The sequence below is a fragment of the Vulpes lagopus genome, chromosome 6 (assembly GCF_018345385.1).
Source record: "Vulpes lagopus strain Blue_001 chromosome 6, ASM1834538v1, whole genome shotgun sequence".
Lineage (NCBI taxonomy): Eukaryota > Metazoa > Chordata > Mammalia > Carnivora > Canidae > Vulpes > Vulpes lagopus.
The window spans coordinates 44,443,494-44,456,110 of record NC_054829.1 but is presented as its reverse complement, the minus strand read 5'-3'; the positions used below and the strand labels follow the sequence as shown (position 1 = coordinate 44,456,110).

Below are 12,617 nucleotides of genomic sequence, written 5' to 3'. Positions count from 1 at the left end.
AAGGATTTTGAGTGTGCGTGCACGTGTGTGTGTGTGTGTGTGTGTGTGTACACCTATAGAGATAGTGGATGTTAACTTTGGTGATCATTTTACAGTATTACTTAAGTTATTATGCTGTACACCTTAAATGTACACCATGATCTCAGTACAACTAGAAAAAAAGTGGTAGAATTCACCAGTAAACCAGTCTGGCCTTAGTGCTGTTTTGGAAGGTTATTAATTTATTGATTCAATTTCTTTAACAGATACAGGTTTACTCAGATTGTCTATTTCTTATGTGAGTTTTTAGAAGATTGGCTGTCAGGTTTTTTATTTAGTAAAAATTATGTTGGCTCAGGTCATGATCTGGGGGCCCTGGGATAGAACCCCACACTAGGATCCGTACTCAGTGGGGAATCCCCTTGTCCCTCCCTCTCACCCCTGCTTGTGCACTTATGCCCTCTCAGAACAAATACAATCTATTTTAAAAAAGAGCTTATGACATAGGGCAGGGGGGTAGGTTAAATAGATAATGGGTATTAAGGAAAACACTTGTGATGAGCACTATGTGTTGTATTTAAGTGACAAATGACTAAATTCTACACCTGAAACTAATAATTACACTTCTTTAACTAGAATTTAAAACTTGAAAAAAAAAAAGGGCTTAAAACATAAAACCATTTTATTTTATGAATACCAACAAACTAATTCTAAGGTTTATATGGAAAGGCAATACACCTAGAATAGCCAACACCATATTGAAGGAGAAAAACAAAGTTGAAGGACTGATGCTACATGACCTCGAGACTTAATATAAAGCTATCATAATCAAGACAGGGTGCTGTCTAGCAAATAGATCAATGGAACAGAATGTAGCACCCAAAGATAGATCGATATAATTATAGGCAACTGATCTTTGACCAGAGAGCAAAGGCAATACATAGGAGAAAAGATAATTTTTCAATACATTATGCTCGAACAACTGGACAACCCCATGTAAAAAAAAGATTCTAGACCCAGACTTTATACTCTTCACAAAAATTAACTCAAAAGGATCACAGTCCAAAATGTAAAATGCAAAACTATAAAACCTCTAGATAACACAGGAACAAAATCTAGATAATCTTGAGTTTAGGGATGAGTTTTTAGATATGACAAAAAAGACATGATTGATAAAATAACTGATAAGCTAGATTTCATTAAAATTAAAATTTCCTGTTCTCTGAAAGAAACCGTCAGAGAATGAAAAAACAAGCCAGAGACTGGAATAAAATATTTGCTAAAGGAATATCTAATAAAGTACCATTTTCCAAAATATATACTAAAAACTTAAGAACTCTTGAAATTCAACAGTAAGAAAACAAACAACTGATTAAAAAATAGGTCAACAGGGATGCCTGGATGGCTGAACCAGTTAAGCATCTAACTCTTGATCTCAGCTCTGGTCTCAATCTCATTGTCATGAGAGCCTACTTGGGGGGAAAAAAAGGCCAAAGACCTTAACAGTCTCCTCGACAAAGACAATGTACCATGGCAAAGACAATGTACCCATGGCAAATGAACATACAAAAAGATGCTCCACATCCTATGTTATGACCGAAATACAAATTAAAATAACAATGAGGGGCAGCCCGGGTGGCGCATGGTTTAGCGCCGCCTTCGGCCCGGGGCGTGACCCCACGGTCCAGGGATCGAGTCCCGCTCCCTGGGTGGAGCCTGCTTCTCCCTCTGCCTCTCTCTCTCTCTGGGTCTTAAATAAATAAATGAATGAATAAATGAATAAATGAAGAAATAAATAAATAAATAAATAAAATCTTAAAAAAAAAATAACAATGAAATGTCACTGCACATTAGAATGGCCACAAACCAGAACACTGACACCACCAAATGCTGGTGAGGATTCAGAGCAAAAAAGAATTCTCATTCATTACCGGTATGAATACAAAATGGTGCAGCTACTTTGGAAGACCGTTTGGTGGTTTCTTAAACAACTAAATATTTTTACCATATGATCCAACAATCACATTCCTTAGTATTTACCCAAAGGAGTTGAAAACATATACCCATACAAAACCCTCCACACAGATGTTTATAGTAGCTTTACTTATACTGCATATCTTAGAAAAAACTACAATACCCTTGGTATTGGTAGGTACATAGGATAAATAATCTGTGGTACATCCAGACAATGGGATATTATTCAGTGCTAAAGTGAAATGAGCTATCAAGCCATGAGAAGACATGAAGGAAACTCAGATGCATATAACTATGCAAAAGAAACAATCTGAAGAGACTATATACTGTATGACTCCAACTGTATGATATCCTAGAAAAGGCAAAACTATGGAGACAGTAAAGAGATTAATGGTTGCCAGGGGTCAGGGAAGAAGGAAGGATGAACAGGCAAAGCACAAAAGATTTTTAGGGCAGTGAAACTGCTCTATATGATACTATAATGATGGATACATGTCATTATACATTTGCCCAAACCTACAGACTGTATAATGCCAAGAGCGAATCCAAATGTAAGCCACGGACTCTAGATGATGTGTTGGTGTAGATTTACCAAGTGTACCACTCTAGTGTGGGATGTTGATAGTGGGGAGGTTGTACATGCGCAAGGATAGGGAATAAATGGGAACTCTGTACTTTCTGCTTAATTTTGTTGTGAACCTAAAACTGCTCTAAAAAAATAAAGTTTATGAACTAAAAAAAAAAAAAAAAGATAAATCATATAAATGGGTAAGTCAAAAAAGAACCTTAGATGGCTAATAAAGATATAGAAACATTCTTAACTTTATCAACTTTGAATGAGAAAATATAGTATTTCATTTTAGAAGTAAATACTAAAAACTGACAACATTCAAGTGTTTGTGATGATTTGGACAATGGATTTTTATACATTGCTGGTTGTAATGTAAATGAGTAAAGCAGTCCTCCCTTATCCACGATTTCCGTTAATTGTAGTCTGGAAGCAGATGATCCTTCTTTTGATGTATCATCAGAAGGTCAGCTTAATGCTGTGTCACAGTGCCTATATCCTTCACCGGACTTCATCTCATGTAGGCATTTTATCATCACACATAATCACAAGAAGGGTGAGTATAGTACAATAGGATATTTTGAGGGAAAGACCACATTCACAAGACTTTTACTATAGTATATATGGACTTATTTTATTATTGTTAATCTCTTACGTGCCTGATTTATAAATTAAACTTTATCACACGTATATATGTATAGGATAAAATACAGTACATTTACTATCTGTGGTTTCAGGAATCTACTGGGGATCTTTGAACATACCCCTCACAGATAGCAGGGGACTACTGTATAGCCACTTGAGAAACTCCTACATACAAATACAAAACTGAAAACAAAACCCCACAGAGTAATGGCAGTAACATATTGTTTATGGATCTATACAGATATGGAAAAATGAATGTGCATGTTTGTGTGTTACTAATATATTTTTAAAAGTACTAGAAGGAAAAAAAAAAAGTACTAGAAGGTTATATACTAACTTATGACAGTGGTTGCTTTGTGAAGACAAATTATAAGAATGTGACTTAAGAACTTTACCTCTATTATTGTGACTTAAAAAGAGTTTTGCAAAATGGCAGTTATTAATTCTAAGATAACAGGAATTAGGTAAATTTCATATAATTCCTTATACTTTTCTGTATTTTAATGTTTTTTCCTAAAAATTCCATCAAGCATAAAAAAAAAACACTGTAATTTCAGTCATTAGATCAAAATAGTAATGTCCTGCATCTCCTCTAAATCTATGGAATAATAGAGTTATGTTCTAGTGATAATGACAATAGTTCACATTTTCTCTGATGGCCGAAACTTCCTGTCACATGACATAACTGGGTCAGCCAAAAGTAACCCACATTTCATTTCAGAAAGCATAAACAGAATTACTACAAGAGTGTTCAAGTTGTAGACTGCTTAAGGAAGGTAACACATGGTCATTTCCTTTAGAGCTGTGTCAGGCTTTTAGTGAAGGAAGTGACACAATGTGCCTCAATCACTAAAGTCAAATAGTTACTTACCTGAAGGAAACATTACAAAAGCTACATCCTGAAAATAATGCTTTTTTCCTTCTTCCCAAGAAATAAATTAAGTCATCAGAATGAAGTATTATATAATAATACATACCTGATACACTTCTAGCAAGAAAAGAATCTATGTTAGATTCTTCCTGTTCCATCTTACTTTAATATTTATCTTGAAGTGATATAAAACTTCCAAGAATAAAGTGAAAAACTGACATACACATACAAACATACATAGCTCACCCCAGCCTACTCTTTGAAATAAGCTCAGTGTTAATCATCAGTCATACATATGTCACATAACTCATATGTTCATGAAGAATTTAATACTTACTAAAAGTCTTACAGATGTCAGAAACAGCTTTGAAGACTCTATCAGAGAAATTCACTTTCACCTTCACATACTTCATGTTGGGAAGCTGCAGGCGAAGCAGTTTGTGCTGGGGGGTGAACTGAAGCTTAGCATCTGCCTGAATGCCATACTTATCCAAGGTCCAATGTGTTTTAAGAAGCCAAGTTCTCTTCTTTTCCCACCAGAGAGCATGATCAGACCAATCTTTTTTTACATCTATAAAAACACAAGCAATAAACAAAACGCTTAGAAACACTTAAAAATCACTAAGATTACCTCGAGAGAAATTATATAACTAAATTGGTATTTAATACAAGCAACTAATTAAATACTTTTATGTGATGAGTATAAAAGAAATACTAAAGAGCAGAGAAAACACTCTGTGCCCTTGAAAGCCCATACATGAGGTAGCTGAGGCAGAATTATTAGAACACTAATAATGCTTACACCAGGTACAATATGGGACACAGGGATGAAGAGGGTCCTGAGACTGAGCCTGGGACTCCAAGGATTCCCTTTCCTTGGTTCCTCCACCCCCGCCCCACCCGCTCCTGTGCACACTCTGTCTCAAATAAACAAATTTTTTAAACAAAAACAAAAAAAGAAACAAAGCCTTCCAGGGAAAGAAAAAAACAAACCCTGGAAAATAACATTCTTGGAAACAAAAACTACTCTCATGATTCTGATAAAAAGATCATTTTAATATAAGTTTTAAAAGCCTTGGTCAACTTTAAAAAAAAAAAATGAGCTTAAAAGCATATACTTTTTTTTTTAACACAACTTGTATACCTGAAAGCCTCACACAGTAAAAAAATAAAATTTCCACATCATGTGTCTACAAACACCTTCTCCAATGGTGAAACTTAAATCACATGACTAAATTTCTCATTGTGGAAGAAACACAAATGGAAAAAGTCTTCAATTAAATCCCCAGACATTAAAAAAAATTAATCAGTAAATAATAGGAGAATTGTAGTTACTTCTGATTACACTGCCACTTTGAAATTTTAATATTTGTTTTGGAAAAACCCAGTCAATTATGTCAATTGAAGTTTAATTGTATTAATATATATAATTCCTATTTTATAACTACTCACTTAATTGTGAGACACACTGTATGTAGTACCCTGCATCTTTTTTTTTTTTTTAAAGGTTTCATTTATTTATTCATGAGAGACACAGAGAGAGAGAGAGGCAGAGACACAGGCAGAGGGAGAAGCAGGCCCCACGCAGCAGGGAACCCGATGTAGGACTCGATCCCCGGTCTCCAGAATCACACCTGGGGCTGAAGGCGGCGCCAAACCGCTGAGCCACCAGCGCTGCCCAGTACCCTGCATCTTAAATTATTTTCCAGCACAGAATTTGTCAATTAACTTTAAATACTGAAAATCTGATCTAACATTAAAAACCACCAAGGTTGGGACCTTTTCATTTATTGAGGTAAATGGTCACACACATTATATAAATGGTTTACTTTTCATGAAGAGAGAACCCAAAACAGGAAAAGATAACTGCAAAGAATGAATCAATTTGAGTAAGTCTGAGCTGAACTGAATTAATGGTAGGTAGGCATATATTACTTTCCTCCCCATACCTCAGTCCATTCACTCTTCTGTCCTCTGGGCCAATGTCAACCATTAAGGAAGACCTATCTCCCCAGTGGGGGGAAAAGGGAAGAAAAAGCTGTATCCTCCTCCTCCTCTGTAAACACTGATATATCATTTGGATTCCCCCAAAAGGCAAACCTGAGATGAGAACTTTGAAGGGAAGCACACTTTGAAGGGAATAGGAAGTGAGATGGATACAGAGAAGTGTATTAAGGGTTCACTGACTACTGAGTATAACTGGGAGTTCAGTCCTGCTAAAGACCCCCTGAGGAATTATGTAGAGGATGCCTAAGACTTGTCCCACCCTAAGGAAACATAAGGTGAGGTATCTATCTACTTCCTTGGTTGCTCCCAAGGCCATTAAATTCCTAGTACTTTCTGGCTGCCAATGCATATAGCTGGCCACCCTTAACTCAGGCAGACCCACAAAGCCCCAAATATTTGTATCAGGACTTTTACAGAAAAACTTCATGGGTCTCTGATGAATGAAAATCTCAACTTTCCATCAATTAGGTTTTGAACTCTAAACTCAGAAACAGCTAACTCTCCTGATCTTCCTCTAAAAATCTGACCCTCCCTATCAATTCCACCTCCCTTCCTCACAACAAAGGAGCAGCCCACCTGCATCCACCAAGAATAAACAAGGGAATGTTATGTTTCAAAATCATCACTGATAATTCTGAAGAACTACAGGAAACAGAGTGAAAATGAGAGACTACATAAATTAATGTGGGAGTGGAAATAAAAGTCTGAGTAGCAATGGTTGGGCAGTGAGGAAGTAGTGATAAGGAATACAGAGAACTTTTCCTGAGTACTTTGTTACAGGAGGAGCACAATAATAGGATGGCAGATGGACAGAAAGTGGAAAGCAAATCCAAGGAGTATTTTTAGGGGTTTTTTTTTTTCATTTTTTAAAAAGATTTTATTTATTTATTCATGAGAGACAGAGAGAGAGAGAGAGAGGCAGAGACACAGGCAGAGAGAGAAGCAGGCTCCATGCAGGGAGCCTGATGTGGGACTCGATCCTGGGTCTCCAGGATCAGGCCCTGGGCTGAAGGCAGCTCTAAACTGCTGAGCCACCAGCGCTGCCCTAGGTTTGTTTTAAAGAAGAGAAAGTTGAGGCAGCCTGATGCTCAGAGGTTTAGAGCCGCCTTCAGTCCACGGCCTGATTCCGAGACCTGGGATTGAGTACCAGGTCAGGCCCCCTGGAGGGAGCCTGCTTTTCCCTCTGCCTGTGTCTCTGCCTCTCTCTGTGTGTCTCTCATGAAGAAGAAGAAAGAAGAAAGAAGAAGAAAACAAAGAAGAGAAAGTTATTACAAGATCATTTTTTAAAAGAATTACATTTTTTAAAAAGATTTATTTTAGAGAGACAGCATAAGTAGGGGGGAGAGGCAAGAGGGGAGTAGCCGAGGAGGAGAGAGGGGAAATAGACTCCTCACTGAGTGGCGCACCCCATGCAGGGCTTGATCCCAGAAATCAGAGCTCGTGACCTGAGCCAAAACCAAGAGTTGGACGCTTAACCGACTGAGCCTCCCAGGTGCCCCTACAATGTCATTTTTTTTTTAATAGGCTCCATGCCCAGCCTGAACTCTCCAACCTGAGATCAAGAGCCTAGCTGAGATCAAATCCAATGCCTAACCAATCGAGCCACCCAAGTGCTCCTTTAAAAAGTGATTGGAATGATAATATAAAACTCAAAACACATTTACAATTACCATTTCTTAATTTGCTCTTCAGCACAGTCATTGTGTCTGTTTCACTTCAAAACTTTTTAGAAACTTGATTAAGCTCTCTTAAATATGCAAAATAATGTTTTCTCACCTTCTAGAAAATCTTCCTTTGCTGCTGGCTTTGTATAACACTATGTATCCTACTTCAAAACTAGTAATACCTTCACCTCAAGTCCCATAACTGGCTTCACCCAGAATATCACAAGAATATAGCTGTTCTATTCAGAAGCAGCAAAAATGAATTTTATACACTGATAAAAATCCTGAGAAAAACGATGATCTACCAATTGAGAATCACTCAACAAGGCAAGTGTAAGAGCCAACTGTACATCAAAAACACTTAACAAATTTTGTATGTGTGTGTAAAGCAGTATATCTTAATGCAGTAACTCTTGAAAGTACTTAGGTTATCTAGTATGCTACAGCACAGCTTGTCTCCACAGTAATAAGTTAAACTATACTATGTCAACTGTAACTGATATAAACACAATGTGCACAGGAGTAGATTTCAGATATCAAGATATATATTTATTTATTCCTCCAATTAAAGACTGAGTAGAAGCATAAAAACTTTGATTTTAAAAGTAAAATGGTCATCTATAAAATCACTACAAATAATGAAAAGCAAATGAAAATGCTGGTGATTCATAAAATAATGGCTTATTTTCCTTATGTGGCATTACAATTTATAAAGAAACAGTTATTGAAGTTCCCTACATGTACATAATGAAACTTTAGAACAACTTTCCATGTATTTAACTCCCACATCAAAATCTGAAATCCGCACCTGTTCTAATAAACATTTCTAATTTTTTAGAATGGCAGCCTTAGTGTTTCAAACATAGCATTAGACAACTAAATGCAACACACACACTCACATATAAGAATAATCAGCCTGGGGCACCTGGGTGACTCAGTCAATTAAGCGACTGACTCTTGATTTTGGCTCAGGTCATGACTTCAGGGTTGTGAGATGGAGCCCCACGCCAGGCTCTCACGGGTTGTGGAGGCTGCTTAAGATTGCTTAAGATTCTCTCCATACCCTCACTCTCAAAACAAAAACCAAAACAAAAAACAAAACAACAACAACAAAACCATCAGCCTGGCACTTGCCATGGTAGGAGTTAGCAAGCATCACCATAAGGGGGACTTGTTTCATCAGCATTATAAAACCATTCAAGGGGTAGATCATGCTCAACAATATGTTCTAGTAGTCAATTTTTCCAAAGTTAATTTTCAGTTATGCTCCAGGTATAGTGTAACCACCTTCTTTTATTTGGTATATTGTGACTTTAAAATATTTTATCTAAATTTTAAGAGGCAACACACCATAAATACAAACCTCAGAAAGAAAATCTAAGGGGGGAAATGTACTACTATAAAGTCATTTTCTCTCTTGCGGTAGAAAAGACATTTCTTTCTTTATTCATAAATCTAGCCTTTTTCAGAAGTCAAGAACTATTTAATTATGGTTCCATAAACCAATAAAGGTCATCTATAATACTTTTAGTAATATACGTCAATTTTTCAAAACACTTTGCCAGCACTGAGTAATGTATAGAATTATTGAATCACTATATTATATGCCTAAAACTACCACTTTTTGTTAATTATACTGGAATTTATAAACTTTTAAAATTAATTTAAAAATTTTGCTAGAATTCTAGAAAGAATTATTGCTGTGTTCCTCCCTTATTTAATAGATCCAATCATGCTGTGCTCTGTTCCACATAAAAGTAACACTATCTGACACTCAAATTTACATCATTAAAATTCCAAATGGCTAAAACATTAACTGAATCAATAAAAATCTCTCTTGACTAACAGAATGCTCTTCAATTCAAGTAGTTGAGTATTTATCCTACAAAGACACCATTTGTATATTCTAAGGAACAAAACTTACGGGTTTCATTATTGTGAGGCTGAGTATACAAACATTGCTTATTCTACCAAACGGCCTTTGGAGCATTCACCGGCTCCATGACTCCAGGAGTCACAAAAAAAAAAAAAAATCAAGTATTTCAAAAAGCTTTCTGCGGGATCCCTGGGTGGCGCAGCGGTTTGGCGCCTGCCTTTGGCCCAGGGCGCGATCCTGGAGACCCGGGATCGAATCCCATATCAGGCTCCCGGTGCATGGAGCCTGCTTCTCCCTCCGCCTGTGTCTCTGCCTCTCTCTCTCTCTGTGACTATCATAAATAAATAAAAAAAAAAAAAAAAGAAAAATTTAAGATTAAAAAAAAAAAAAAAAGCTTTCTGCTAGGGAAAATACTACGTCCCTCTTTTTGCAATGATAGCTTCCTTACACTCTAGAAAATAGAAGCACAGAGAAAGGGGATACACTATTAATACTCTATTTAATCTTTTCCTATTAGGGCCACAATTCCTTCCTAACTATTTTATTATGTGATTCTAAAATGTAATTGTTTACTTTCATTTTTTAAAAAATTTTAATTGTTGGGAAGCCCGGGTGGCACAGTGGTTTAGCACTGCCTGCAGCCCAGGGTGTGATCCTGGAGACCCAGGATCGAGTCCCACGTCGGGCTCCCTGCTTCTCTGTCTGCCTGTGTCTCTGCCTCTCTTTCGCTCTCTCTGAATAAATAAATAAATCTTTAAAAAAATTTTTTTTAATTGTTTAAAAAGTAAAAAAAAAAAAGGACAAATAGAAAGTTAACCAAATTAACTTATTTTTAAGTACCACATTTCAAAAATAAGTAACTTATTAGTAACAATTTGAAATAAATAGGAAACAAAATGTTACTTTTAAGTGGCTTAGATTTCTGTTGCATATTTAAGAAATAATATTCAGGAAGGAAGGAAATACAAAATTTGTTTAGCATTCTCATAACTTCATAAACCAGAAGCAAAGTTTACATTAGATAATCTCTGGTAAGTCAACATTTTGTATTAAATTATAAATACACAGATGCTTTCTGGGCACATGCCTTATTTTTTTAGTAATATTTTTCTGTTGTGCTAATATATAGTTTGTCCTGTTCCGTTTTATTTTAGCATCCTCTTAAAACTCCAAATTAGGTAATGTTAACTATTGCATGTCAAGAATTCACCCTGTCTTTAATGATGGCAAAAGCTCAATCCTAGTAAGCTATTAACAAAGCTACTAAGCAACTGGTTCTGACACCACTGCAAACTAGCCATGCAAACTGACCAGACCAGATATCATAGGCCAGTGTCCTCTTGACCTCCAAAATAAGACTTTAAAACTCCATCACACCATTTACTTATTCCACCTAGTTACTCATCTACCAAACTCAGATTTTCCCTCATTCATTTCACAACTAGATTGAAACAATCACAGGCACACTTCCTTTTATCATGCTTTGCAGATACTCTGTTTTTTTTGTTGTAACAAACTGAAGGTTGTGGCAACCTTTATACCTGCATGGGTCTCTGCCTTTGTCTTATGATAAAAGAAGTATCTATTTATCTCAAACCAATCCTGTTAACTATGCTCTGCTGCCCTACTCACCTTCTAGGAACCATACACTTCTTACACTGGCTTCCTAGGTATCTCATCCATTACCGCGGCTTTAAATGTCATCTATACACTTACATTCCGAAGTTTTATCTACAGTCCAAACTTCTGCTTAGAGTACCAGCTTATACATCCTACTGCCTATCTCATTTCTCCATCTAGATGTCTCACAGGCATCTCAAACTTCATATATCCAAAACTTAACCCAATTTTCTCCTATCTCTACTATTACTAAATAGCACTAACCATCAACCCAGTTGCTCAAACTAGATTCTAGAATAGATCCTTCTTTTCCCACCATTCCCCACATTTATCAGCAGTCCTTTCAGTTTAACTTCCAAAAATCTCCAATTTCCACTAGCATGAACCCATTTTGTTTAGGTCACTAGCATCTCTTCCACTGATTACTGCAATAGCCTGACTAGCCTCCTGATTCCATTCAGCACCATCCACACAACATCCAAGGTGATCCACTTAACACTCATGTCATTCTCCTGATGAAAATAACAGCTTCTAAATGCACTCAAAATCCAAATACCTTATCGTAGTCTACAAAGGCCCACACACTATGGCCCATCTACTCCTCTGAATTTATTTTATGCTACTCTTCCGTCTGCTTCAACCACACTTTCCTTCTTTTTTCCAAGAACTAATAAGTAAGCTCTATCTTGCCTCAGTGGCTTTGCACACACTATTCCACTCTGAATGTCAAATTCTCTTTCTCAAATTTTAGTTTAAATTTCATATTCCCAGAGAAGTCATTTTTAGCCACCCTAAGATAAACCTTCCAATTGACCTATGTCCCTCTGTTATTCTCTATTTCAGTACACTGTGATATTGATGATCAAAATTTGCATTCATGGTTTGTTGTTCATGGGAGGGGTGTCTTTCTTCCAAACTAGACTATATACTCTAAAACAAAAACAGTGTCTATTTCAGTCACCACTATATTACTGCACCTAGCACAATGCCTGGCATACAATACCTGAAAAATGAATAAATCCTCATATTGAAAAATTTAACGATCCTTCATTACTACCCGAAGAAAATATTGCCCCAACAGGCAAAGTAGCCTTAAAACATCAAGAAAAATAATATGTAAGATTAATTTAAAAAATCCACTTTGTCTTCAACTTCAGAATTAAAACATGCTTCTATAACAACCAGAAGCACAACAGAGATTTCCCCTAAATGTGGAGAAATCAAACTGAATTGACTTCCTCTTCTTGCTCACATCTTCTAAAAAGGATGAATTACTTTGTCCAAGGCAATCCCTTTTATGCAAAATGATTATATTCCAAAAATTCATTTTTTGGTTTGAAAGTTCAGATTTGCCACAAAGAAATATCATAAACAAGTTAGGTTCCAAATCAGACTGCTGCCCAAATCTAAAAT

At 36.3% G+C, this 12,617-nt stretch overlaps 1 protein-coding gene across 7 annotated transcripts in view; it reads right to left on the bottom strand.

The window, feature by feature from the left end:
- Positions 1–12,617, bottom strand: part of FERMT2 (FERM domain containing kindlin 2) — a 79,823-nt gene that overhangs the window by 44,431 nt on the left and 22,775 nt on the right. For all 7 annotated transcript variants that reach the window (XM_041758298.1, XM_041758297.1, XM_041758299.1 and 4 more), the window contains exon 3: positions 4,375–4,608. In XM_041758298.1, coding sequence (XP_041614232.1) covers positions 4,375–4,608 — 234 coding nt within the window. The remainder of the gene's footprint in view (positions 1–4,374; positions 4,609–12,617) is intronic.